This window comes from Rana temporaria, chromosome 3 (assembly GCF_905171775.1).
Source record: "Rana temporaria chromosome 3, aRanTem1.1, whole genome shotgun sequence".
Lineage (NCBI taxonomy): Eukaryota > Metazoa > Chordata > Amphibia > Anura > Ranidae > Rana > Rana temporaria.
This window is the reverse complement of record NC_053491.1, coordinates 190560132-190586249: the sequence shown is the minus strand read 5'-3', so window position 1 is coordinate 190586249 and position 26118 is coordinate 190560132. Positions and strand designations below refer to the sequence as shown.

The 26118-nt window shown below is 41.8% G+C and overlaps 1 protein-coding gene across 1 annotated transcript in view; it reads left to right on the top strand.

Annotated features, from left to right (window-relative positions):
• The window catches only part of RAB21 (RAB21, member RAS oncogene family), a 30981-nt gene extending 6333 nt beyond the window's left edge, over window positions 1-24648 (top strand). The window contains exons 2-7 of the mRNA XM_040343989.1: window positions 15131-15190; window positions 16422-16529; window positions 18083-18146; window positions 19071-19125; window positions 19235-19323; window positions 23575-24648. Of these exons, the coding sequence (XP_040199923.1) occupies window positions 15131-15190; window positions 16422-16529; window positions 18083-18146; window positions 19071-19125; window positions 19235-19323; window positions 23575-23711 (513 nt within the window). The 3' untranslated portion in view covers window positions 23712-24648. The remainder of the gene's footprint in view (window positions 1-15130; window positions 15191-16421; window positions 16530-18082; window positions 18147-19070; window positions 19126-19234; window positions 19324-23574) is intronic.
• The last annotated feature ends 1470 nt before the right edge of the window (window positions 24649-26118 follow it).

Here is a 26118-nt window from a genome sequence, read left to right as displayed (position 1 = left end):
AAAATTTATGTGCGTTCTTATCGAAATCGATGGGGGGGAAAAAAAATAAAATCGAACACAAAAATTATAATTAACAGCCCTAATATGAGTTTTAAATGTAAATTAAAGACTGTGTGTATACATGCATGTATACATACTGTGTGTACAGTGCATTGAAAAAGTATTCATACCCTTTGAAATGTTGTTGTGTTGCAACCAAAAACTTAAATTTTATTGGGAGTTTATGTGATAGACCAACACAAAGTAGCACATAACTGGGTAAAGTAAAATGATAAATGATTTTCCAAATACATATATGAAAAGTGTGGTGTGCATTAGTATTCAGCCTCTGATGCCCCTAACTAAAATCTAGTGTAACCAATTGCCTTCAGAAGTTGCCTAATGGCATCATTTAATCTCCGTATAAATACAACTGTTCTGCCCTCAGAGGTTTGTTGGAGAACATTAGTGAACAAACAGCATCATGAAGGCCAAGGACCACACCAGACAGGTCAGGAATAAAGTGTGTGTGTGTGTGTGTGTGTGTGTGTGTGTGTGTGTGTGTGTGTGTGTATATATATATCTATATCTATCTCAAGCTTTGAACATCTCACAGAGCACTGTTCAATCCATCATCTGAAAATGGAAAGAGTATGGCACAACCGCAAACCTACCAAGACATGGCCGTCTACCTAAACTGACAGGTCGGGCAAGGAGAACATTAATTGGAGAAGCAGTCAAGATGCCCATGGTAACTGTGGAGGAGCTGAGGTGGAAGAATCTGTCCACAGGACAACTATTAGTCTTGCACTCCACAAATCTGGCCTTTATGGAAGTGTGGAAGGAAGACATTCTTTGTTGAAAGAAAGCCATAACATGTCCCGTTTACAGTTTACGTGAAGCCATGTAGGGGACACAGCAAACATGTTAAAAAAGGGGCTCTGGTCAGATGAGACAAAAATGTTACTTTGTTGCCTTGAAGCAAAATGTGTGGTAGAAAACTAACACAGCACATCACCCTGAACACAATCTTCCACCGTGAAACATGGTGGTGGCAGCAGCATGTTGAGGATGCTTTTATTCAGCAGTGGTAATGATGGGAAGATGGATGGATGGAGCTAGGACTGCAACTAACAATTAGTTGGCCGATTATTGTTTCGATTAATCGGATAATAGCCTTAAAAAAAATGAATTTTTACATTTTTTTGGGGCCAATTTGTTGTTGGGCAGATTACAAAACACAAATTGCTGCAAAAACACATTACATGCTTTTCTGCAGCTTCTCCATTGAAGTATATTGAACCAAAAATAAAAAATGGCACTGTTTTGCGTTAAGTCCTTGCCCTTTCCAAATACACAGCAGTCGGAAAAAAATCATGGATGTGAACGTGTCCCATAGGAAAACATATAAATGAACTGTAGTGTGTTTCTGCAAAAAGCACCAAAAAACAGAGGTGTGACCCCGGCCTGAGATATTTAGTAACATAATGGGGTTAAAAAAAAAAGTACGAAAAGAGCAAATAATCACTATTGTAAGGGGTTAATTTTTTACTGTGGGACAGTAAAAGTAATATTTACAGTAGCGATTTGCTTTTTTGTACTATAAAAGACTAATTTTTTTTTTTTATTCCCATTATGTTACTGGCCGATTAATCGATTATGAAAATTGTAATCGATTATGAAATCGATTAGTTGTTTCGGCCCTAGATGGAGCCAAATACAGGGAAATCTTAGAAGGAAGTTTGGTAGAGTCTGCAAAAGACTTGAGACTGGGGTGGAGGTTCACCTTCCAGCAGGACAATGACCCTAAACATACAATACTACAATGGAATGGTTTGGGTCAAAGCATATTCATGTGTCAGAATGGCCCGATCAAAGTTAAAACCTAAATCCAATTGAGAATCTGTGGCACGACTTGAGAATTGCTGCTCAGACGCTCTACAACCAATCTGACAGAGCTTGAGCTGTGGCAAGACTTGTAAATTGAGACTTGCAGCTGTAATTACAGTGAGAGGGGGTTCTACAAAGTATTGACTCAGAGGGGCTGAATACAAATGCACGCCACACTTTTCACTAGGGCTGCAACTAACGATTATTTTCATAATCGATTAGTTGGCCGATTTATTGTTTCGATTAATTGGATAAGAGCCTTAAAAAAAATGAATTTTTACATTTACATTTTTTTTGGGCCAATTTGTTGTTGGGCAGATTACAAAACACAAATTGCCGCAAAAACACATTACATGCTTTTCTGCAGCTTCTCCATTGAAGTATATTGAACCAAAAAAATAGCACCGCTTTGCGTTAAAAAGTCCTTGCCCTTTCCAAATACGCAGCAGCTGAAAAAAAAAAAATCATGGATGTGTACGTGTCCCATAGGAAAACATGTAAATTAACTGTAGTGTGTTTCTTCAAAAAGCACCAAAAAAGGTGTGACCCAGGCCTGAGATGTTTAGTAACAATGGGGTTAAAAAAAAAAGGTACAAAGAGCAAATAATCGCTACTGTAAGGGTTAATTTTTTTACTCTGGGACAGTGAAAGTAATATTTACAGTAGCGATTTGCTTTTTTGTACTATAAATGGCTAATTTAGTTTTTTTTTAACCCCATTATGTTACTGGCCGATTATGAAATCGATTTTAATTTTCATAATCGATTAGTAGTCGATTAATCGATTAGTTGTTTCGGCCCTACTTTTCACACATTTATTTGTAAACCTTTTTGAAAAGCATTTATCATTTTACTTTATAATTGTGTGTCACTTTGTGTTGGTCTATCACATACAACCAAAAACATTAAATGTATTTTAAAGGGATTTTAACATGGCAATGTGGAAGATTTCAAGGAGTATGTATACTTTGTTTTGGCTGCAAAATGCAGTTCTGCTGTGTTTTTTTGTTTTCCTGTGGCCGGCAGTCAACATAGTCTGTATGTAGATGAGCCCTAAATCCTTTGTCCTCTGTTCTCAGCTGCATAAAAGGCTTGGAGAGGTAGGGGTGGAGAAATGGCAATACACTAACCTTCCCTGTGAATTACTATGCAGGGGGGCATGTCAGCACAAGTCTGATCATTGGAGGGCAAGCAAGCTGTTCTCCCAGCACAGCCAGAAAACTGAGATGAATGTATGCATGCCTAGCATGGTCCGTTTGAAACAGGAAAGCAGGGAGAATGGCAGGAACACCAGGTATTACACATAAAGGAAGAAATGCAAAGAGAACAGGATACTTTTTAACAAAAGTACATGGTACAGCATGTAGCATGTTCTTTAAAGTGGTCCGCCCCCAAAAATATAAACCAGCAGCTACACATACTGCAGCTGTTGGCTTTTAATAAATGGACACTTGCCTGTTCTAGAGTCCAGCGATGTCGGCACCCACAGCTGATGCTTCACGCCTGGGAACCCTACTTTGCATGCACGAGGCCCACTCCTCTATCCTACTGGCCCAGCGGTCGGGGAGGAGGATGGAGCCCCACGGTGATGGCACGGGCCGCGGCCCGGATTTCCGTAAGTAAGTATACCTGTCAAAGACGGGTATCCTGTCCCCGTCCCTACCCCGAAGGGTGCCAATTGTGGCATTGGAGGGGGCTGAGGAATCCTATGAGCGGAAGTTCCACTTTTGGGAGGAACTCGGCTTTAACTTTTTTGTGCTTCTGTTTTGTCTCTCAAATATTGGAGATTATTTTTTTTACACTAAAGGCAAATCCACTTTGCACTGAAAGTGCACTTGGAATTGTAGATTTGAGGGGGACATGCAAGGAAAATATAATTTTTGCTTGCACATAATTGGATGATAAAAACAAAACTTATCTTAGAAATGTCCTGTGTCTTCCTGCGTTATCTCGGTCTATTTAGCCATCTAGTACTTATCTTGAACTAAAAAAATAAGCCTTTCTGTTGTAGAGTTAAAGTGGGAGGGTAGTTTAGCTAGACACTTGAGCTGTGTCTGTCCACATAAATAGTGTGTTGTTGGCCCACAGCAGGAACAGGGGAAGTTTCGCTTGTTTGCACCCCATCCCCCTGCTACATTTTGGCACTTTTTGGAGGGGAGCGGGTACCTGGTTTTGATGGGTACCCGCTTCCACTTCTGGCTCTCATAGCTGCTTTATGCGCAGTAGGAAACTGGCTGTGAAGCTGCAAAGCTTTGCTTCCTGTTTTTCTTACGTGAGATACCTGCACCCGAAGTGATTTGAAGAATTGGCTCGGGTGAGGACATCGCTGGATCCCTGGCCAGCTAAGTGTCCTTATAGTAAAAATCAGCAGTTAAAGTATTTGTAGCTACTGACCTTCATTTTGAGGGGAGCCCGGACCTCCTTGTTCAGCAGGCCATAGATGGATCAAATGTCAGTCAGTTTAGCAGGGCTTGACCAAGATTCAATCCATGTATGGGCATGCTGGTTGTGCTGAAGTCAACCAATTGACCAACTTCAGTACAACCAGATAATTTTTTATTTGGAATGCAATCTCTGCCAGCTGGTATAGCTGCCAGCAGTGATCATTCTGTTCTGCCAGCTGGGAAGGCTACCCGCTGACGGCTACTCCCTCTGCCTGTACGAAGCAATGATAGGCTGATGGAAACCTTATCTGCACATCCAGCAGTTACCTGTGATTAGGGACACATGCAGCCAGAGAGAGAGACACCTGTCTCTAACCACAGATAACTGTTCTATGTGGGGATACATGTGAAGACTGGCAGACAGCTGCAGTTGCTGTCAGCCTGTCGCTGAGTGGCACATGCCTGTCAGCCCATTCACAGCTGTATGCTGTCTCGTGCTGCTGTCAGTGCCTGCTTGTCTGTGTGAATGAGAACCAGCTATTCTCTTTTCAGAAAATAGAAGGTTCTAATAATAATCCTTTCAGATCTTTACAATGATGCAAGAATCGGCCCATGTATCATCAGTTGCTATCTACTCACTCTTTGAGTGAAAGTACTTAGTCACGATCATGGGGAATAAATATGCTTGCCTATCTAGCACAGATCACATCCATATAGTCCATTTTATGTATGCCTATTGTAATTTATAAAGCTAATTAATGTCAGCAGAGTGCTTTTACTGTAGAATAGTGTGGAGGCGTGGGTTGTGTTGAAGTTTTGATCGTTTTATTTTCATAGATGTTCTTCATCTCACACATTCGCCTTTTATTAAAGTGTCTGAATGGATGCGTCTGCATTGGCAATAACCAGAAACATAGAAGAACCCTTAGTCTCTTGCCTGCCCCTTTCATTAATTTAAATGTTGCTCCTTTTGATTTATGGAGGCTCTGCATCACCTGTGGGTGTTGCCTAAGGCGGTTTGCAAACAAGTACAGCTGCCTTAGGAACACCCTCTCCTCCAGATTGACATCTGCCCATTGGGGCTTTGATATTTACATAACTCCTGCAGTGCTTGCATCATAGCGAAGGGCCTTTGAGAGGAGTAGTGAGGTAGGGCACTGTGATGTTTTCAGGAAGCACTCTGGTGGCCCATCCCACTAGCAAGGATTTGCTTGCATTGCATAGAGAAGTACATAAACCCAGTAATTACACCATCGGGTCTAAAATAAGTTATGTGAGGAAATTGGAAAGGTTTCACTCGGTCTTGGGCCACCCTGAGTGAAACACTGATGTGGTGGGTGTGACCAAATTGAACAGTGGAAGCTTAAAGGGGTATGGTTAAATAAAACCTGAGCCTATTCACTGTATACACAGCACACGCCACCGTTTTTTTAACCTACAAAATATACTTTCTCCCAAGCGTCTTCCAGGACAGCCCATGAGACCTAGGTCTCCTCCCAGGACAGGAAACACGTTACCCCCCCCCCCTACCAGGTAAGACGGCGGTCCTCCAGGCCCCATGTCGGTACTAGTGTTTCCTTCGGACGGAGGGGGGGGGGGGGGGGGGTGTGTAACATGTTCCTGGAACTTGTTCCCCTAAGTCTCAAGAGCATGGCTCCCTGAGCGATGGGGTGAGTTTTTCCTACCTCTTCCTTGGTCCCAGAGCGGCACATCCACCGGGGGAGTTGGTTTGTGGCTGCTGTCCCTGCTTCTCGGTAAATGGGGAATGTCGGCACCGTGATGTCGTCTGAGCTCCCTCCTGCAAAACCGCATGGTTTCCTGCTTTGCAGCGGCCGTGTCGGCTTTTTTCCCTGTCAAACATCTAGGCTGGGATGCAGGGGAAGGAGGAAGCCGCGCGTAGTGATGGGCGGAACTTGCGTTCCAAGCTGGCTTACAGGAAGTTCCCAGAGGGGTCACTTCCAGGGCGTGTGACATTGACGGGCGCCGGAGACGCTAGTTGCAGGTTTTAAAACGGAGCGGACAGGGACGCTGGGAGGCTTGTCGTTTAAAAAGTGAAACCCAGCAAAGGCTGTGGACCACTACAGGGGCAGGATGGACACCTTTGAGATACCTGCACAGGCAGCAGAATCGAGCCCCAACGCCAGCTCCTCACAGGTTAGCCTGAAGTGTATGTACTTTCTTGCACAGCCTGTGGGTGTCTTTCCCCTAGTAACTAGTAGAGACTAGGTGAAGGGAGCACATTTTCTTTTTCTCCTGCACGGGGTGTAATGGAGGGTATGTTGCAGAAAGTTTACAGGGTCATTTGTTCTCTTGCAGACCAAGACTCAGGACAAAGCCCAAGCGCAGCCACCAAAAAATAAATGTGCGGTTTGTGGAATTAAACTGAGCTCCTCATGGAGTAAACCAGGTTGCCGCTCCTGTATTTCAGGCCTAGTAAAAGATGACCCGGGAGCCTCATGTCAGAGAATACTGACTTCAGTTAGTGATGAGCTTAAATCTACTTTTAGCTCTTTCAAAACTCTAATTGATAAATTTCAGGCTCTCCACAGAGGGTCCGTCTTCAAATAGAAAGGCTTCAGTTGGTCGCACTTCGCAACAGAGTGTGGCGAGTGAAGACCGAGGTTGAAGCCAGATCTACCCGTTCTCCAGAAGAATCGGGGTCAGATACAGGGCCCAAGGATAGAGAATCCTTTAGGGGCTCAAGGTATAAGTTTCCTTTGGAAGACGTGGATAACTTACTAAAGGCTATCTATACAACTCTTGAACTGGAGAGGAGGAGGTACAATTATCTAAACATGACCTTATGTACAAAGGTTTGCACAAAAATAAATCTAAAGTCTTTCCTGGTCACAGTTCCCTCTTTGATATTCTCAAGCTGGAGGAAGATCCAGAGAGAAAACCTTTCTTTTCTGGTAACCTTAAAAGAAGGTTTCCCATTTGATGAGGATGCAGCACAGCCGTGGAACAAAAGCCCAAAGTTGGACGCTCCCCTTTCAAAGGTTTAAAAAAATTTGGACCTGGCATTTGATGATATGGGCACGCTTAAGGACCCGATGGACAAGAAAGGTGATATTCTCCTTCACAGAGCCTGGGATTCAGCTATTGGGAATCTTAAACCGGCTCTGGCCTCCACTTGTGTAGCCAGAAACTTGGAAGAATTGCTGACAGATTCAAACCCATTTGTTGGCAGGTACCCCTAGAGAAGAGATTCTAAAAATGTTTTCCTCTTTTTTTTTTTTTTTTAGTGCCGTGTGGTTTAGTGCCGAGTCGGTAAGAATGACAGCCAGGACTTCGGCCTTAGTAAATTCAGCCAAAAGAAGCGTTTGGCTCAAAACATGGTCAGGTGATGCAGCCTCTAAACTGCGCCTATGTGGTCTTCCCCTAACAGGGGATCATCTTTTTGGCCCAGGTCTGCAAGAAGTGCTGGAACGTACGGCCGATAGAAAGAAGACCTTTCCAGAAAATAAGAAAAAGCAGACCGCCAGAAAAAATTTTTTATGGCCAAAGTAGGCAGCAAGGTCCTAGAGAGGACAACAAGCCCAAGAAACATTGGGCCGGGCACAAGGGCAAAGGTAGAGGGGGTTTTTTGTTTAACACACCTCAACAACCTAACAAGCCACAGTGACCAGCATCTTCCAGTGGGAGGAAGATTGAGGGCCTTTCTCGCACAGTGGGCAGCAGTCACCTCAAGTCTCTTCATTCTGGATCTAGTAGCAAATGGATACAGGCTGGAATTCTCCTGCAAACCACCAGAGCGACTATTGATCACCTCCCCTCCCAAAGATTGGGAAAAAGCGAGGGCTCTGGGTCTGCAAATAGGAGACTTGCTAGACCAGAAAGTCCTGATTCCTGTTCCCCCGCTCAGATTAGAGCAAAGGGTTTTATTGCCATATTTTTGTTATCAGAAAGCCGTCAGGAAAGTATCGGCTTATTCTGAATCTTCGGTCTCTAAACCGATCGATCAGGTACAAGCACTTCCGTATGGAGACGGTGTTTACAATCAAAAACCTGCTTTACCCAAACTGCTTCATGGTCACTTTGGACTTAAGGGATGCTTATCTGCATGTCCCGATCCATCCAGCATTCCTAAGATTCTGGGAACAGAAATCCGGCACTTTCAGTTTCAAGCCCTCCCCTTCGGTCTATCCTCAGCCCCACACATTTTCACCAAAGTGTTGGGGGAGGCGCTGGCTCCGCTAAGGTTAAAGGTGATAACTATCATCCCTTACCTGGACGACCTCCTAATAGTGGCAGAGTATTACCAAAAACTGCTAACAGATCTCCAGACGGTACAGGAGTTCCTTCAATCCCTAGGCTGGCTGATAAACAGAGAGAAGTCTTCCCTATATCCGGCCCAGAAGGTGAAGTATCTGGGCTATGACTTTTGCTCCGTAGACTAAAAAGTTTTTCTCCCAAAGGAGAAGGTCTTAAAAATGGTGCAAGCGGTTTTAGCCTTACAGACCAATCAGTCGGTCTCGCTGAGGGAAGTTTCAAGGACAGTGGGTCTGATGACCTCATGTTTCCCTGCAGTACAATGGGCAAGATTCCATCAAAGACCATTGCAGATGTTCCTTCTGAAAAACTGGGATGGAGACGCAAGGTCTCTGCAGTCAAGAGTTTTGTTGCCTTCCAAGGTAAAAAGAAGCTTATGGTGGTGGAGGGCAAATCTTCACCTAACAAGAGGCCTGCCATGGTTCCTTCCTGTGTCCAAGAGGGTCACGACGGACGTGAGTTCCTGGGGAGCCCACCTCAGCGACAAAGTTGCACAGGGAAAATGGTCCTTGAGAGAAGCAAAAGCGTCATCGAACCAGAGAGCTTCTAGCAGTTAAAGAGCCCTGCATAGTTTTCAGTTGGAAATCAGGGGTCACAATCTCCAGATCCTATCGGACAACATCGCGACAGTTGCGTACCTCAACAAACAGGGAGGCACGAGGAGTCGGATTCTTCAATCGATTGCTCAGGAAATTTTGTCATAATATTTGGCAGAAGAAAATCTAGCCTCGATTACAGCAGTGCACCTGAAGGGGTTGAAAACTGTCTGGCAGACTATCTCAGTTGCCACAAGGTGGAGCGAGACAATTGGTCGCTTCATCCAGAGGTATTTGCGGAGATCACCGACAAATGGGGTTGTCCCAAAGCAGATCTGTTCGCAAACCAGGACAACCGCAAGACAGAGGAGTTTTTCTCTGAATCCAGCAGATCAATCACTGGGGATCGATGCTCTGGCAAATCCGTGGCCATTTGACCTCTGCTACGCCTTCCCACCAATCGGACTTAGTCCGGAAGTGCTCCAGAAGTTTCTCCTAGAAGGAACGGACCTTATTTTGATCGCCCCCTTTTGGCCCAAGAGGCCTTGGTTTTCCCTGCTACAGACTCTGGTCTCGGAGCCTCCACTGAGGCCTCTTAAGAGAGAGGACTTGCTATCGCAGGGTCCAGTCTCACACCCACAGGTGGTTTCCTTAAACTTGACAGCTTGGTATCGGGAAGAAAAGATAGAGGGCTCAGGGATTTTCTGACAAAGTAATCAATCTAGTGAATTGCAGAAAACCAGTCACTAGAGCCATATATTCCAAAGTTTGGAAAAAGTTTAATTCATGGTTGTCTGAAAACCAAAGATCAACGCATGATGTTCCTTCTATTTTGGAATTTTTTCAAGAGAGTGTCGACAAGGGTCTTTTAGTTAGTACAGGCGGCAGCTATCAGTGTTTTCCTCCAGTTTTCTCTTTTGAAAAATCCCACTGTAGCTAGATTCTTCAAATCCATTTCTAGGGCCAGGCCAGTAGTGGGGAGAAGTTGTCCAACTTGGGACCTGTCCCTGGTACTTCAAACTCTGGTAGAGTTTCCTTTTGATCCGCTAGAGGATATTTCTATTAAATTACTTACCGTATTTATCGGCGTATATCGCGCACTATTTTCCCTTAAAATAAGGGGGAAATCAGGGGTGCGCGATATACGCCGATAGCCGCTTCCCACGCTCAGTTTGAAATCCTGCGCCGACATATTCCGAGTGCGGTACATTCGGCCAGGCTCGGCTTCGCTCGTGCTCACGCGTGAGCGACGCCGAGCCTGGCCGAATGTACCTGAGTGTACTGCACTCGGTATATGTCGGCGGAGGCGTTCGAACTGAGCGCGGGAAGCGGGGACTCGACTTGAGGCGCACGCTGGAGAAGCCGGGAGGACACCATCGAGGCTGCAGACGGACGCCGGACCGGACGATGGACGCTGGAAAGACACCAAATATGTAAGTAATGAAATCATATAACATATTTTTTTTACAGGAATTTTGGGGGCAACTTTAGAGGTGCGTGGTATACGCGGGAGCGCGTTATACCGTGATAAATACGGTACTTTAAAAAATTTTTTTTTGGTAGCAATTGCCTCAGCTTGTCGAGTAAGCAAGTTACAGGCCTTAGGCTGCTTTCACACTATGGATTGTATGTCCGTTTTAAAATATCCGTTACTACTGTTATTACACCTATTAACGGACGTTTTATTAACGGATACATACGGATAAATATTTTACCGTTCTTCCTTTATTGAAAACGGATAATGTTTATCTGTATATATCCGTATACATCCGTTGTATCATTCCTTTCTAACGTCCGTTAATAAAAACCATTTCACCCTTTCTTGAAGTCCAGCTCCAGAAGTCTTTACTGAGCATGCTCAGTAAAATTAACGTCCGTTAACATAACGGACATTTACGGAGACATTTACTAACGTCCGTGCGCCATAGACTTCAATGTTAAAATATAACGGACGGTAATATATCCGTTACTTGCAACGGAAAAAAAATTAGTGCAAGACCCGTCACATATTCTACGGACTATTACGGAACATAAAAAAATCCCATAGACTTTAATGATATGTTATAAAGGACGTATAACTTCCGTTTTTTAACATTATCTGACGGATTTTAATACGGATTATTAAAACGGATTTATTTTGTAGTGTGAAAAGGGCCTTATCGGTGAGGGAGCCATTCCTCACGATTTTTGAGGATCGAGTTGTTTTAAAAACGGATCCAGGTTTTTTGCCTAGGGTGGCTAGTACATTCCACAGATCGCTGGACATTGTACTGCCATCCTTTTGTAGTTCGCCACAGGGCGATCAAGAAGAAGTTTAGTTTTTTAGATGTGAGAAGAATCCTTCTCGTCTATCTGGAGGTCACTAAGACCTTTAGGAAAACAGACACTTTATTTGTCCTTTTTTTTTTTTTTCAGGTACGCACAAGGGTAAGAGTGCATCTAAAGCCACATTGGCTAGATGGGTAAAGCAAGCCATCTCGGAAGCTTACAAAATTGGATAAGTTCCTACACCTTTTGTCACTGCGCATTCAACAAGAGCTTTGTCTGCGTCTTGGGTTGAGAGGGCTGGTGCCTCACCGGAACAAATTTGCAAGGCTGCCACATGGTCCAGTTATTCGACCTTCATTAAACATTATCGCCTGGATCTACTAGATGCGCAAGAACAGGCGTTTGGTCGAAAGGTCCTTCAGGCAGTTGTCCCACCCTAGACTGGTAAGTTCTGGCTCATCGTCTCATGGGCTGTCCTGTAAGGCGCTTGGGAGAAAAGCTGAGTTAGACTTACTGGTAACTCCTTTTCTGAGAGTCTTCCAGGACAGCCGGATTCCCACCCGGTTTTGTATGGAAGTTGTGTATTATGCATATGTTTTTCAGGGAAGTCCTACGGTTCACGAGAAGACTGACATGGGGCCTGGAGGACCGCCCTTTTATCTGGTGGGGGTAATGTGTTTCCTGTCCTGGTAGGAGGAGCCCTAGGTCTCATGGGCTGTCCTGGAAGACTCTCAGAAAAGGAGTTACCGGTAAGTCTAACTCTGCTTTTACGGTGTCTCAAGCAAAAGCATAAATATCAGCACTTTTTTTTTTTTTTTTTTTTTTTTATGGAAACTATTCCATATGCTTTTCTGCACATACAGTGTAGTATAGTCAGAGACCTATTACTTTTGCTGAACCAACCCATTAATTGACAAATAGGCTGGGGCTACTTGGCACACAGCAGCTGTTGGGACCATGAACAATTTGGTGAGCAGTATATACTGAACAATATTGCTTAAAATGCACAGGTGTCAGGAGTGTTTAACATAGTGTTTGGGATGAGTAAAAAATGTACAAATTGCAAAGAACCGGTGTATGTAAGGCAAAGGGTGCAGAGCGTACATAATGCACAAAGTCCAAAGCAGACCATAGATAATTACTTTTTATTTATTTTTTTGAAGGAAAGGAAATCGCTTGCTTCCCCCATCAACATAGTCAGTGTTGGTAGGGAAAACCCTCCCGCAGAACTATTGTGTAGCGCCAGCAGGGAGCCTTCAACCCCCCCACCCCCGACAGCAGAATACATCAATCGCTGCTGGCAACTATTGTCGCTGGTAGTGATTGGGTGAAAAAATTGCCTTTTTGTGAGCTCTGCAGGTTCCTATGTAGTGACAGTTCAGAATCTGCAGTGTCATTTTACTGAACACCTTGTATTCTGTGAACCATTCACAAACCAGAAGGTGTTTTGTGAATGGGATGGGGGAGAGGAGGGTTGAATAAACAATACTGCAGCTTCTGTGTATGAAAGCCGCAATGGGCTGGAAGTATAGTGTGAGCTATACAATCTGGCTGTATGAAAGTGTAGATTTACAAGAATGGATAGTGATCCTGGATGTGGCATTTGTTTCTGTCAGTATTCATAGCTAAAGTCTATTTGCCTGGAGTGCTGCTTTAATGCATGCATATTTTTCCATAATTGCTAGCCTTGTCAGATCAAATCTATGTAGTCAGTTTTATGCATGCCCATTGTAAAATATAAGCCTATTTTGAGTCACCAGAGTGCTTTTAATATACCACAGTGTGCAGGTTGCATTAGAATTTTTAATATCATTGGGGTTGTCCTGATATTATTCTCTATCTCTATCTCCTAATTGGCACTGACGGGGCATGGATGGCACTGATAGATGGAACCAATGTCACTTATGGACATGAATGAGGAGAGGAAGAATTTTGCAATGCTATTTGGCATATAGCATTGCAAAATCCTTCCTTTCCTCTCATCATTCATGTCATTTAACTTCTAGTAAGTATGTGCTGCGATGCCCATATTTGTACGCCTTGCACTTGGCTGCAGTAAGCCAGCAGCAGACATCTTGTTACACCCAGCCTGAACTATATGGGCTGGGTGTAACAAGATTTCTCTTTCTCTCTTTCTCTCTTTCCCTCTCTCCCTCGGAAAGGGGGCGGGGCCGAGCTGCACACTGTGAATGGATAGTGTCCATTCACAGAAGCATGGCCTGGGAGTGTGCCTCCGTAACAAGAAGCTTGCTATTGCAGGCCCTCTGCAGGGAGGCAAGAGCCAGGATTGTCAGCGGGGGAACCCAGAAAAGAGGTTCAGGGCTGCAAAACCATGGCACAGATTGGGTAATTATAACATGTTTTGAGTACTCCTTCCTTTTTTTTTTTTTTTTTTTTGCACTTTAAACTTGCATGAGACAACACATCAGACAAGTAAAAAACCCCGTCAGATTTTCTTTTTTCCGCACTTTCACAAACCATTGCATTTTGTGCTTGGTTCACACTATAAAGCATTCCGTAAATGGACAAGGAGAAAGAAAGGGCAGATGAATGACCGTATGGCTTCTGTGTATGTGATGCAGCTCTTGGTCATAGTGCCAAAGTATCTGGCATAAATGACACTGTACAGTAAATACAATAGGCAGCATTCTTAAAGTTGGAATACACTGTATGTGAGTGAACTCCTTTTTTTTTTTTTTTTTTTTTTTTTTTTTTTTGGTTTGTTTGCCTGAATTGTGATTTTATAAATGCCATTTAGGTGAACCATGTTATTGTGTAAATTTTGTGTTGCAAACATTGTGGCATGGTATCTTTGGTATTAATCGTCAGAGCACTGCCCTATAATGGACGTATTGAAGTTTTGGCATTGTTCAGTAGTCAGGAGGTTGCAGACACCGAGTCAGTCATATGGCATTCACAAGATGTTATATTTTCCAGTGTTAACTTTCAGAGATAAAACACGTATGTGTTCAACGTCAGGGATTTTACTGCTCTTGTAAGGTCATTCACATGACTTTTATCCTCTGGGTGAGCTGTTACAAATTAAAATTTTATTGGACCTATCGGACTGATCAGAGATACCGTGGAATATACAGAAAATACAGTACAGTAATTCAGCGTTTACCAACTCCGCTTTTCACTAAAGGGGTCCTGGATTCCGTTCCCATCAGGGATTCTTATCTGCTTGAATTTTCTATGTCTCTGAAATAGGTGGTAATAGTTTAATAGGTGGTAGCTGTGAGGCCATTGAAAAACTCTGTGACACTTCAGTTAAAGGCCCCTTTCAAACAGGACAGACTCCGTAAAGTGGATCCAACTGCTCAGGAGGATTCTGTCAGGCAGATGACGGGTCCATGTCTGCTCTGCCTTGCAGAGTGAACACAGACACAGCCCGTTCTTCTCTATGGGGTGGTTGGCTGGAAACTAACCACCTGTCCATCTCCATCGGCCTGTCATCCGATCTGCTAGATGGATGGGGAATGTTTTTTTTTTTTTTTTTGCGGATCGGATGCAGGCAGGTGTAAAGGGACACGTTTGTTTGCATCTGCCTCCCCATAGAGAACAATGGGTGTTCTGTTTGGGTCGGCCTATAAAACGGACTGCTCCTCCACCACCACTGCGCTCCCGAAGTGCTGCAAAATGGGAGCGCTATTAACACTTTCCTCGGCCACTAGCGGGGGTTAAGTGGCCCGCTATCAGCCGAAAAGCGTTGCTAAAACTAGCAGTGCTTTACCGCTAATTTTGTTATTTTATACTGTTATTTCACTACATGTTTGCTTAATTTTTATTTTATTTTTTTCAGGCATCCTTCCTAACAAAGAAACTGAACATTGGAGGAAAACGGGTGAACCTTGCAATTTGGGTATGAAAATAATTTGTCATTATTGTACAGGCTAGGAGAACTGGATAACGTTTCGAAATCAGACACTTTTTTTATTTTATTTTTTAAAAAAGGCACAGAAGTTGAAATGTATTACCACTTCAGCCCCAGAAAAGGTTTTACTTTACCCCCTTAATGTTTTACCCCCTTAATGATCATGCCATTTTTTGTGATGTGGCACTGCGTTACTTTTGTGCAGGTCGGTACCCAAATAAAATTTGTGTGTTTGTTTTTTTTCTCTTACAAATGGAGCTTTCTTTTGGTGGTATTTAATCACCTCCTGCTGTTTTTGTTTTATAAAAAAAAAAAGTGAAATTTTTGAACAAAACAATATTTTTTACTTTCTGCTATAAAACATATCCAATAAAAAAAAATGAATTTCATAATTTTAGGCCAATATGTATTCGGCTCCATATTTTTGGTAAAGCGTATATTTATTATTTTCTTTGCTCAATTTATAGGATCTACAAACAATGGAATATTTTTACATGTTTTATCTAAATAAAATTATTGTAATTTTGTTTGTATTCCTAACTGTAATAAGGTGTTTACAAAACGGCTGCATATTCCCTTTTAACCCTATGCAGTTTTGGGAATACAATAGTATCACAATAAATAGACGTGCACATTTCTTGAGACTGAACTGAAGAGAAGGAAGGACCTAAAATGTATTCATGTATTGCAGTGGTTCTCAACTCCTGTCCTCGGGACCCATGGACAGGCTTACAAGATAACTGAAATGCATCACAGGTGATATATAATTTGCTGCTCAGTGATTGCAGTATTCTAGTCGGCATCTCCCCAATGTAATACTTAACATCTGGCCTGTTGGTGGCTCTTGAGGACAGGAGTTGAGTACCACTGATGTATTGGAAACTGCCATAATGTAGTGGAAGATTCTTGTATATAAACATTACAGGTCTTGCTGCACTTGGCCCATGCAATGACTCTTGGGACTACACTTTTGCTATTCAGGTGTATAAGGCCTTTTTATTTTTTTAATGCATTATTATTGAACTCTATTAAATGCGCATTTGAATGAAATTGCATTTAAAATTGCAGTAAGCTCTTCTTTTAATAGCACCTGGCTTGTGCTGGAATGAACAGGCCATGGGAAAACCAGTGTAGACATACTGTTTTGTGGGGAGGAGGGATGGCTTTTGGCTTCTGCACTGTGATTGAATGTGTGTTTTTTTTATTTTATGTCCTACAGGATACTGCAGGACAAGAGAGATTCCATGCACTTGGTCCCATATACTACAGAGACTCTAATGGAGCCATTTTAGTGTATGATGTTACAGATGAGGACTCTTTCCAAAAGGTAAAGCTGTCAGAGCACACTCGCACAAAGGCCCTTTTCACACTGGGGCAGGAGGTGCGGTGGTGGTATTTTAAGCAAAGCTTTACCACTAATTTTTTGGCACTATTCGGCCGCTAGCGGGGCGGTTTTACAGCCCGCAATGCGCCTCTGCAGAAACGCATTGCCAGCGGTATAGCCGCACTGTCCCATTGATTTCAATGGGCGGGAGCGGTGAACGAGCGGTATACACACCACTCCAAAGATGCGGCTAGCAGGACTACCGCTTCAGTGTGACAGCCACCCAGCTGTTTAGGGTCGGTTTGCAGGTGCTATTTTTAGCTATTTTTAGCGCAATAGCGCCTGCAAACTGCTTCAGTGTGAAAGGGGTCAAAGCAGTAAAAATGAAACCACTTTTTTACTTTTGTTTCGGAGTTTAATTTTCACATTACCAGTTTAAAAAAAATGAGAAAATTATCATGATCACATTGTGAACATTATGTTTCTACGCTCAACTTGCAAGGTAGTCACTGACTACTAGTAAAGCTCACAATACAAATCTGTGGCACCCAGTAAATTCTATGACGATGCAAAACAATTTTTGTTAATATATTTAGTCTGTGCCACAGAACTTTCCCAGCTTTGTTTTTAAAGGTGTACTTTTTCATAGAATTTGAAATTTTCTGAGTATTAAAACATTTTGTCAATGTTGACAACTGTTGATCCTGTCAGTATCTCATTACAATATACTTTCTTCTGTAGTAAAATTCCTAAAGCATTTGGTGCTATCAACAGATGCTGGCACTGTGGGATGGCTCTACTGGTGAATAGTCCTTCTTCTTTTTTTTTTTTTTTTTTTTTTTTTTTTTTTTTTTTTTCACCCGCATTCAAAACTGCTCTATTTGTTCTCGGGGAGCACCCCCTCCATCCATCCATCCATCCATCCATCCATCCATCCACAGCACAATTTAGGGGGTAGCAGAGAAACGCATATTGCCAACAGCAATTTACTGTTGGCAGTAAATTAAAGGGGTTGTAAAGGAAAACATTTTTTCATAATAAGCATCCTTTACCTGCAGACATTCCTCTTTTCACTTCCTCATTGTTCGTTTTTGCTCAGAAGTTGCTCTATTTCTTCTCTGTTCTGTTCACTTCCTGCTTGTCTGATTGTTACTCACCACCGTGATGGGAGGCTTTACTGCGGTGGTCAGTGAGGTGCTCACCCCTCCTGGGAACTACATCTGTGCGGCAGGACGCTCTCTACGTGTTGGAGACTTCAAGGAGGTGTGAATTACTGGGCGTGCCGCAATGTATACTGGGAAATGTAGTTCTTGCATGAACGAGCGCCGCAAACCAGGAAGTGAATGAGAGAACAGAAACTAGAACACCGGAGGTGATATAGATGAAGGAATTTATTGGTATTTACTAATTTTTTAACAGAATCATTACACTATTCTGTCTGGCTACCATGCAGACATTAATTTTAGGCAAAACATTTTCTTTCCTTTACAACTCCTTTAAAAACAATTTAAGCCTTTTACACCATGGAAAAACAGCATTTTTCTTTCTTTTTGTAGGTAAAAAATTGGGTGAAGGAACTAAGAAAAATGTTGGGGAATGAAATTTGTTTATGTATAGTAGGTAAGTTGCCATTATTTATAGTCTGATAACTACATATACTTTTTAGTTTGTGTTACTTTGTGACATCCCGTTGTTCTTGGGCCACTGTTTGTCATGCAGTATATGTGCTATAATGATGCGCGCACAGAGTTATGGGTAGTTGTTAAAGATTCTGTAATTTAATTTTTTTTTCTTGCTGTGTACATCTTGGGAGATTTTCATTTACTTTCTGTCCCAGTGACAGCATGTTTTAATTGTCTATCTGCGATGCGATTTCTGCTTGAGGATCCCCTCACAGGAAATTAGAAAATAAACTTAACTATAGTTATAAAATAGAAGGGGGGAAAAAAAAAAATCATAATTATAACTGTGAACCACAACTCTTCAAAATCCCCTAACCTAATTTAAATGTGTAACTGCCAGTAGCTCTGGGATCTTGATGTACTGCTGCAGTGGGGAGTCATTTGTACAAGTGGGTGTTGGTCAAATGGAACTAGCCTAAAGCTGGTCATACCTTACTCTTTCAGCCAAGCAGCAGAACAAACACACAATCCCCCCCCCCCCCCCCCCCCCCCCATTCTACACATTTTAAGGGAAAAACTCCTCGTCGTGTCATTGTATTTTGACAGTGGGACTCCCCTGCTTTTAGATTTAAATCTGCCATTGCCAGTGACGGTTGATTTTTGTAAACCTGCCATTGGCTGCATGTGCTGATCAAGCGGAGATTTTTTTATTTATTTTTTAAACTCATTTATCATATCAATTGATCGCTTCATGTACAAGTATGGCCATACACAGCCGAAACAGGGCTCGCGTGATAAAACTGCCAACTTTCCCATTCTGCTTGGCTCTTATTTAACGGGTGCCAAATGCATCAAGACCTGACATATAATTCTATTGTAAATATTACTGAAAATATATACATATATACATTTCTTTAAACAGGTAACAAAGTAGACTTGGAAAAAGAAAGGCACGTCTCTATTCAAGAAGCAGAAGCGTATGTGTTTTTTTTTTTTCTTTGTCTTTCTCTAAAAAAATTTATTTATTCGTCTTAAATGTTTTCCTAGTGAAGCATTGTTGCATTAACTTTGCTTTTTCTTCTAAAGTTATGCAGAATCTGTGGGTGCAAAGCACTACCATACTTCAGCCAAGCAAAATAAGGGAATTGAAGAGTTATTCCTTGATCTTTGTAAAAGTAAGTACCATTATCTGGTTTCTGATGTCTATATTCGCTACGATTACAGTGACGGTAACATGCTTTATAGCACACTAGCTGAATACCCGGCGTTGCCCGGTCTTCCTATCTTAACCTTTTGGGGAGGAAAATCATAGTAATATAAATATACCCATCTTTTATATAAGGGTGTAGGTAAGGGTTAATTTAACTGCCATATATTTTTATTTGGCATATAAGTAATATGTGTACCAGGTATTATTGAAATATCTCCAGGCGTACAGAAGTTATGTGGGAACATACATTTGCCATTGATTTGCATGGGACTTTAAACAAAAACCCCGACCCTCACAAATGGGGGTAGTTAAGGGATAAATTAACTATCCTATAGTTTAAGTGGACATATAAGTAACATGTGACCAAGTGTTATCGAAATATGTACAGCCGTTTGGAAGTTATGAAGTAACATGTATTTCCCATAGAGTTTAATGGGACTTTAAAGGAAAACCCCGACCATGGCAAATGGGGGTGAGTAAGGGTTAAACCACATATCCTATGTTTGTTGCTGACATATAAGTAACATGTGTGCCAAGTTTCATGTTAATATCTTTAGCCGTTTGGACGTGATGCTGGAACATACATACATACATACATACATACATACATACATACATACATACATACATACACACACACACACACACACACACACACACACGTTGAGTTTTATATATATATAGATTAAGGCAGAATTCACTTCTGTGTGTTATAATGCATGCTTTACGATCTATTAACACGCATGTGTTGATAGATGGGTATCTTTTTTTTTTTTTTTTTTTTCATTGGTTTGGTTGCTGCCCATGTGAGTAGAGCAGCCAAGGGTTAACTAGCAATGAATATGAAAGCTACAGAAGGGCAGTGTATCCATAAAACGACTTTATTTAACAAATGGTTACCAGTAGATGACCAGCCATAACCTTTGGGCACTCAAGGATATACTGGCATGTCTGAGGTCCAAAACATCTGTGTTGTAGCAAACCCGCGGCAAGGAAGCGGATGCGTGCCGCAGGAACCCTTCAAGTCCATGATGGCAGACACAAAACACTGGAACACACCAGGAATTCAAGCCAGGATAATATGTTCAGAGGATTTGACGAAAGGGTGCGTGCCCTGAAACATGTTATCCTGGCAATTGGCTTGAATACCTGGTGTGTTTTAGTGTTGGAGCAAACCTGCTGGCCAAGGCAAGTAAATTTAGGGATGCGCATCCTGTACCCCTGTGATGGCAGAGACAAAACACTGGAACACACCTGGAATTCATGCCGATTGCCAGGTTAACATGTTTCAGGGCACGCCCCTTTGTCAAATGTTCGGGACATGTTATCCTGGTGAATTCCTGGTGTGTTTTGTGACACGCATCCCTCCGTTTCCTTGCTGTGGCTTTGCTCAACACAGATCTTTTGAACCTCGGACATCCCCGTCACCTGGTATATCCTGAATGCTCAAAGGTTGTGGCTGGTCATCTACTGGTAACCAGTGCTTAAACTTGGTGTTGGCTTTTACTATTTGTGAAATAAAGTGGACTACTTTTCTGGCAACTCAACCATGCAACTCATTTTAGTTCAAGTATTGTCATATTGTGCTTCTTAACCACTTCCATACTGGGCCAATTCTGGCACTCCTCTCCTACATGTAGTAATAATAATTTTTTTTGCTAGAAAGTTACTCAGAACCCCAAATAAAAAAAAAAAATATAGATAGATAGATAGATAGATAGATAGATAGATAGATAGATAGATAGATAGATAGATAGATAGATAGATAGATAGATAGATAGATAATTTTAGCAGACACCCTAGGGAATAAAGTGGCAGTCATTGCAACTTTTTATCTCGCACGGTATTTGTGCAATCATTTTTCAAACGCCTAACCTGTTGTTTAACTTGTCATGCTTTGAAATTGCGCACACTCATGGAATAGCGCCAAACTTCGATACTTAAAAATCTCCATAGGCGACGCTTACAGGTTACCAGTTTAGAGTTGCAGAGGTCTAGTGCTAGAATTGCTGCGTGCACAAGGCAATACCTGTGTGGTTTGAACGGCGTTTACATATGTGGGCGGGACTTGCGTGTGTGTTTGCTTCTGAGCGCAAGCTATCAGGGGCGTTTTTAAGTGTGTGTGTGTGTTTGTTTGTTTTTGTTTTTTTTTATCACTTTTATTCCTATTACAAGGAATGTAAACATCCCTTGTAATAGGAATCTATTGTGACAGGTCCTCTTTATGGAGAGATGTGGGGTCAATAAGACCCCACATCTCTCCTCCCAGGCTGGAAAGCGTGAAATCAGTGTTAATTTTTTTATTTTTTCTCAAACCCTGATCTTATGCCGACAGCCGCTATCATGGCTTTGTTTACTTCCGGGGACCCGGGATTGACGCCTCTGCGGTCATAGAGATGACCGGTAACCAGCTGGTCACCGGAAATCTCTAGCCACATCCGGTGCCGGCCGATTCGTTCTCCGGGCCCCCGGCACGGGAGCGCCCGGAGAAGCACCGGATGATGGCGGGGTGACGTTACTTTCCGTCGCCTATAAGAACGATCAAGCGGCGGAACTGCCACTATGATCGTTCTTATGGTGCGCAGAATCGCCGGCTGAAAAGGCTATCTGAATGATGCCTTTAGCTGCAGGCATCATTCAGATATCCCCCCCCCCCCCCCCCCTGAAAGTACATGACGTCCAGCAGTAGGGAAGTCTTTCTCCTTCTTTCTCTCTCCACATGAAAGGGCAGAACCAAGTCACAACATCAATAATATGCAAAGAATGACAATTTCAGTCAAATAACTTGCAATATGTATAACAACTGAAATAATGTGCTGAGGTATCAAAGGGTATGTCCAATGAAGGTTCCCTTATGTTATTTCATTAGACATAAAATAGTGAAAAGTAACCACTAAGTAAGGCATGGGACTGCCCAATCTCTTTTTTCAGACCGGAAAGTGGAGGAAAAAGGAAGGAGAAAAAGAAGGGGTCGGGGGTTTCCATATGGCGGTGGATCTTGATGGTAAAGGTGTTCAATCTAAACGTCTTGTGGATAATAATTTCTGATCCAAATAGGGCCGTTCCTTCTTCGGGAAAACTAAAAAGATTCCAGAGCCTCTAGGTCTTGGAGTAATTTTCACACTTATGCCGTGAATATAGTAGTAGGAAGAAACCTGGATCATCTGGAATCTTGTACCCCATAAATGTCCGAGTTATGTTTCGGACTTCTGTCCAAAGGTGCTTCAATTTGGGGCAGGACCAAAATATATGGAGTAGCGTTCCTCTGTCTACCTGGCATATACAACATCGGTCAGTATTGTTGGGATAGTACTTGTGTAACAAATGAGGGGCATGACATCACCTCATTAAAATGTTATAGCTGGTCTCCTGAGTTTTTTGTACATATTGACAACTTCGATGAGAATCTAAGAATGTGTTGTTGGGTTGACGTAAATGTGCGATTTAACTTGGTTTCCCATTTTTGCGTGAATGGTATATGTGGCTGGTCAGAGGAAGTATTCAATAAATTTTCAGTGTTCAGACAGTACTTGCGTCAAGAGTCCAATCGTCTGAACAGTAGTCCTCAAAAGATGTTGAGTGACGGTTAAATCACTGAGGGTTTGGAATGGAATGTAGAAAATGGTGTAGTTGTAGAGCATGGGTCTTCAAACTATGGCCCTCCAGTTGTTCAGGATCTACAATTCCCATCATGCCTAGTCATGTCTGTGAATGTCAGTTTTTTACAATGCCTCGTGGGATGTGTAGTTCGGCAACAGCTGGAGTGCCGTAGATTGAGGATCCTTGTTGTAGAGTGTTCCAAAAAAGAAGCTTGAATGGGGCCAGTGTTGCTCATCATTGACGTTGGAGGTCCGTTTTCTAGAAAATGGGAAGCTTGATCCCAGACCAATTGGAGTAGGATCTTCAATTCAGGGGATCCAAAGCCAGGGGAGAATACCGGATTCCTTAAGATTGGGAAAAGGGGGGAGTCCCGGGTAGATATACATATAAGTGTGGTGCCTAATAAGGGGTGTGCTTTTAATACCGGTGGCAAGTTTATCAAAAATCCACAAGGCCCCTTTTTAACAGGATGTTCGTTTTGAGCCTAGGTAAGTATAAATCTAAAAATAAAAGCCCAAATCTATACCTCTCAAGTTATCGGCTAAAATAAAGTAGCAATTTTAGATTGTTTGCTTCCTTAAATGACTTGGACTGACTTGCTTTTTCACATCCTTAGGAATGATTGAAACCGCACAAGTAGACGAAAGGGCTAAAGGTAATGGCCCCAGCCAGGCAGGAGGCGCAAGAAGAGGAGTACAGATCGTAGATGATGAACCACAGGCACAGAGCGCCGGAGGATGTTGTTCTGGATAAATGTATAAACTGTGTGGATGCTTGTCCTAATCAGGAAGATTGCCATATTCCAAGTCACATGTTCTTTTACCATTGGAGTAACAGAATTTAACAGTATTGAATCCATAACAAAATCAAAGACCAAGCTCTATACTAGTGGAGTCTGTGACCAGAGAATTGGCATTTTCTACAGCTGTTAACTTAGCAGTTACCAATGGCCTTTTTACATATGTTTTTCTTTAATGAAGAATAATATGCATGTAGAAGAGACCTACTTAAAGCTTCATTTATATTCTTTTTAAATCTGATCCTTATTTAATAACTTATGTACATTGTTAGAATGGTATGCACTTTGCTGCCCTTTGTATTTTGTGGAAAACTAATTGTACTCAAAAAAGCAAAAAGGCATTTTTTTTCTTTTGTTTTGACAAATACCAGTCATTCTATTTTTGCAAAGTTTGCACATGTTCTAAATGTCCACATTGGTTAAACTCGGTTCATTTCTGTAAAATGATCTGGTAAATGTGCTCTGTGCATTACTTATTAAATATTTTATCTGCTTTTCCATGTGCAGAAAATTGTACTAGAATGTTATGAGTGTGGATTTGCAGTTGGCAGGTTTTGTTCAATACTGTTCTGCAACTGACCTGTAATCTGTCGCCACTAACACTTCTAACTTGTCCGTATATCTTGCTCTGGTTTGTTGTGATTGCATATCTATATACTTTTTTTTTTTTTTCACCCACAAATATTTTTTAAATAGCATTGCTAATCGGAGAATCTAATCTGACTCAATCAGTACAATGTTATCCTAATTATCTTGATACTCTGCAGATACGTTTGGAAAGCGTATACATTGCAACGTGTAGAACCAGCAGTTGCTGCTTGGTACTTACTAATCTCTCCTTCCATGTAATTGCTATTATTCGTTGTAGAATAAATCATGTGTGTCTAACAATGTAATCTCCTCCTTTTAGTTTTGGAAACTTGTATGCAGTTTGAACAAAAAGATTCCCATAAATTATTTTCAGTGAATTGTAGCCCTTTTAAACCTGTGCGAACTGTAAAGATGGTAAAATGTTACTAAGGTTGAAAAAGCCAGTTTCTACAGTTGCATTCATGTAGCTCAGGGATATGCAATTAGCGGACCTCCAGCTGTTGCAAAACTACAAGTCCCATCATGCTTCTGACTCTGGTGTCATGCTTGTGGCTGTCAGAGTCTTGCTATGCCTCATGGGAATTGTAGTTCTGCAACAGCTGGAGGTCCGCTAATTGCATATCCCCGATGTAGCTTTTTGAACACCCTAGAAATGCAGGAACCTGGATTTCTCATTTTGACTCGTGTGTGTGTGTATAATATGTATGTAAACATTTCTGGCTGCTTTTGAAGTTGCTGGTATTTTACGAGCTTTACATTAAACACGGGTTCTTATAAACTTCCACAGGACAATTGATTGCTGTGTGAAGCCCAAACATGGATGTGCTCTCATCCATGTTGAAATTGGGTTTTAAGTAGCGGTCCAGTCATGAATAATTCCGTTGCCCTACACCCCATGACAAAATTAAAGTATTTTTAGGTATAAGCAAAATCCATTTCTGTTTTTGGCACCGGTGGTTGTTACTGATCAGCTTTTTAAAACTATTGGGAGTGTCCCACAATTTTATACAGAATGACTAAAAAAACTCCTTTTACATTATGCTGATCATTGCTGTTTTCCTTCTGGGCCATGATCGTGTTGCTTGATGTAAGGGAAAACGAAAATGTCATTGGCTGAGGTTTCCCATTAGGCACTACAGAGTTTTGAGAAGCTGTGGTGATTGAACCTACTACTGTGTATCTGAGATTGGGTAAGCTTAGGAAATGATTCAAACCTTTTGTTTTTTTATTTATTTTTTTATTAAATGCTCTGTTTGGGGTGATATACAGATATTGAATTTGTTTGGGTTTATTAATGCATTTGATTTGCAAAAGGTAAATTTGAAGGACATATTAATAACCTTTTATGGTTTCATAGAAATTGCATTGTTTGATTTCTGTGTCATGGTTTTGTTTTTGTGAATCAAAAAATTTTGGTGAAATGGGCTAAAAGGAAATAATTTTGAACATTAAGTATCGTTCACAAAGAAAGTAAATGGTAATATCTAAGACCTTCTTAGAGATCACTTGATTTATTCCCGATTTATCTTAATGGTCACATCTGGAGGAATGTATGGGATGAGAGAAGATTTACACTGTAGGTTTATATATTTAAAAAAAATGCAACATTGTGCACTTTTGACTTGCATTTTGCATTTCACTTCCTCTTTAAGCGCATCCTTTGCTGTGTGTTTTTTAATGCAAGTTAATGTGGGCATTGTTATAAACATGCAGTGGTTTTATTACACTACAGTGTGAATTTAGGCTAACCGTGGTATAATATATGTAATC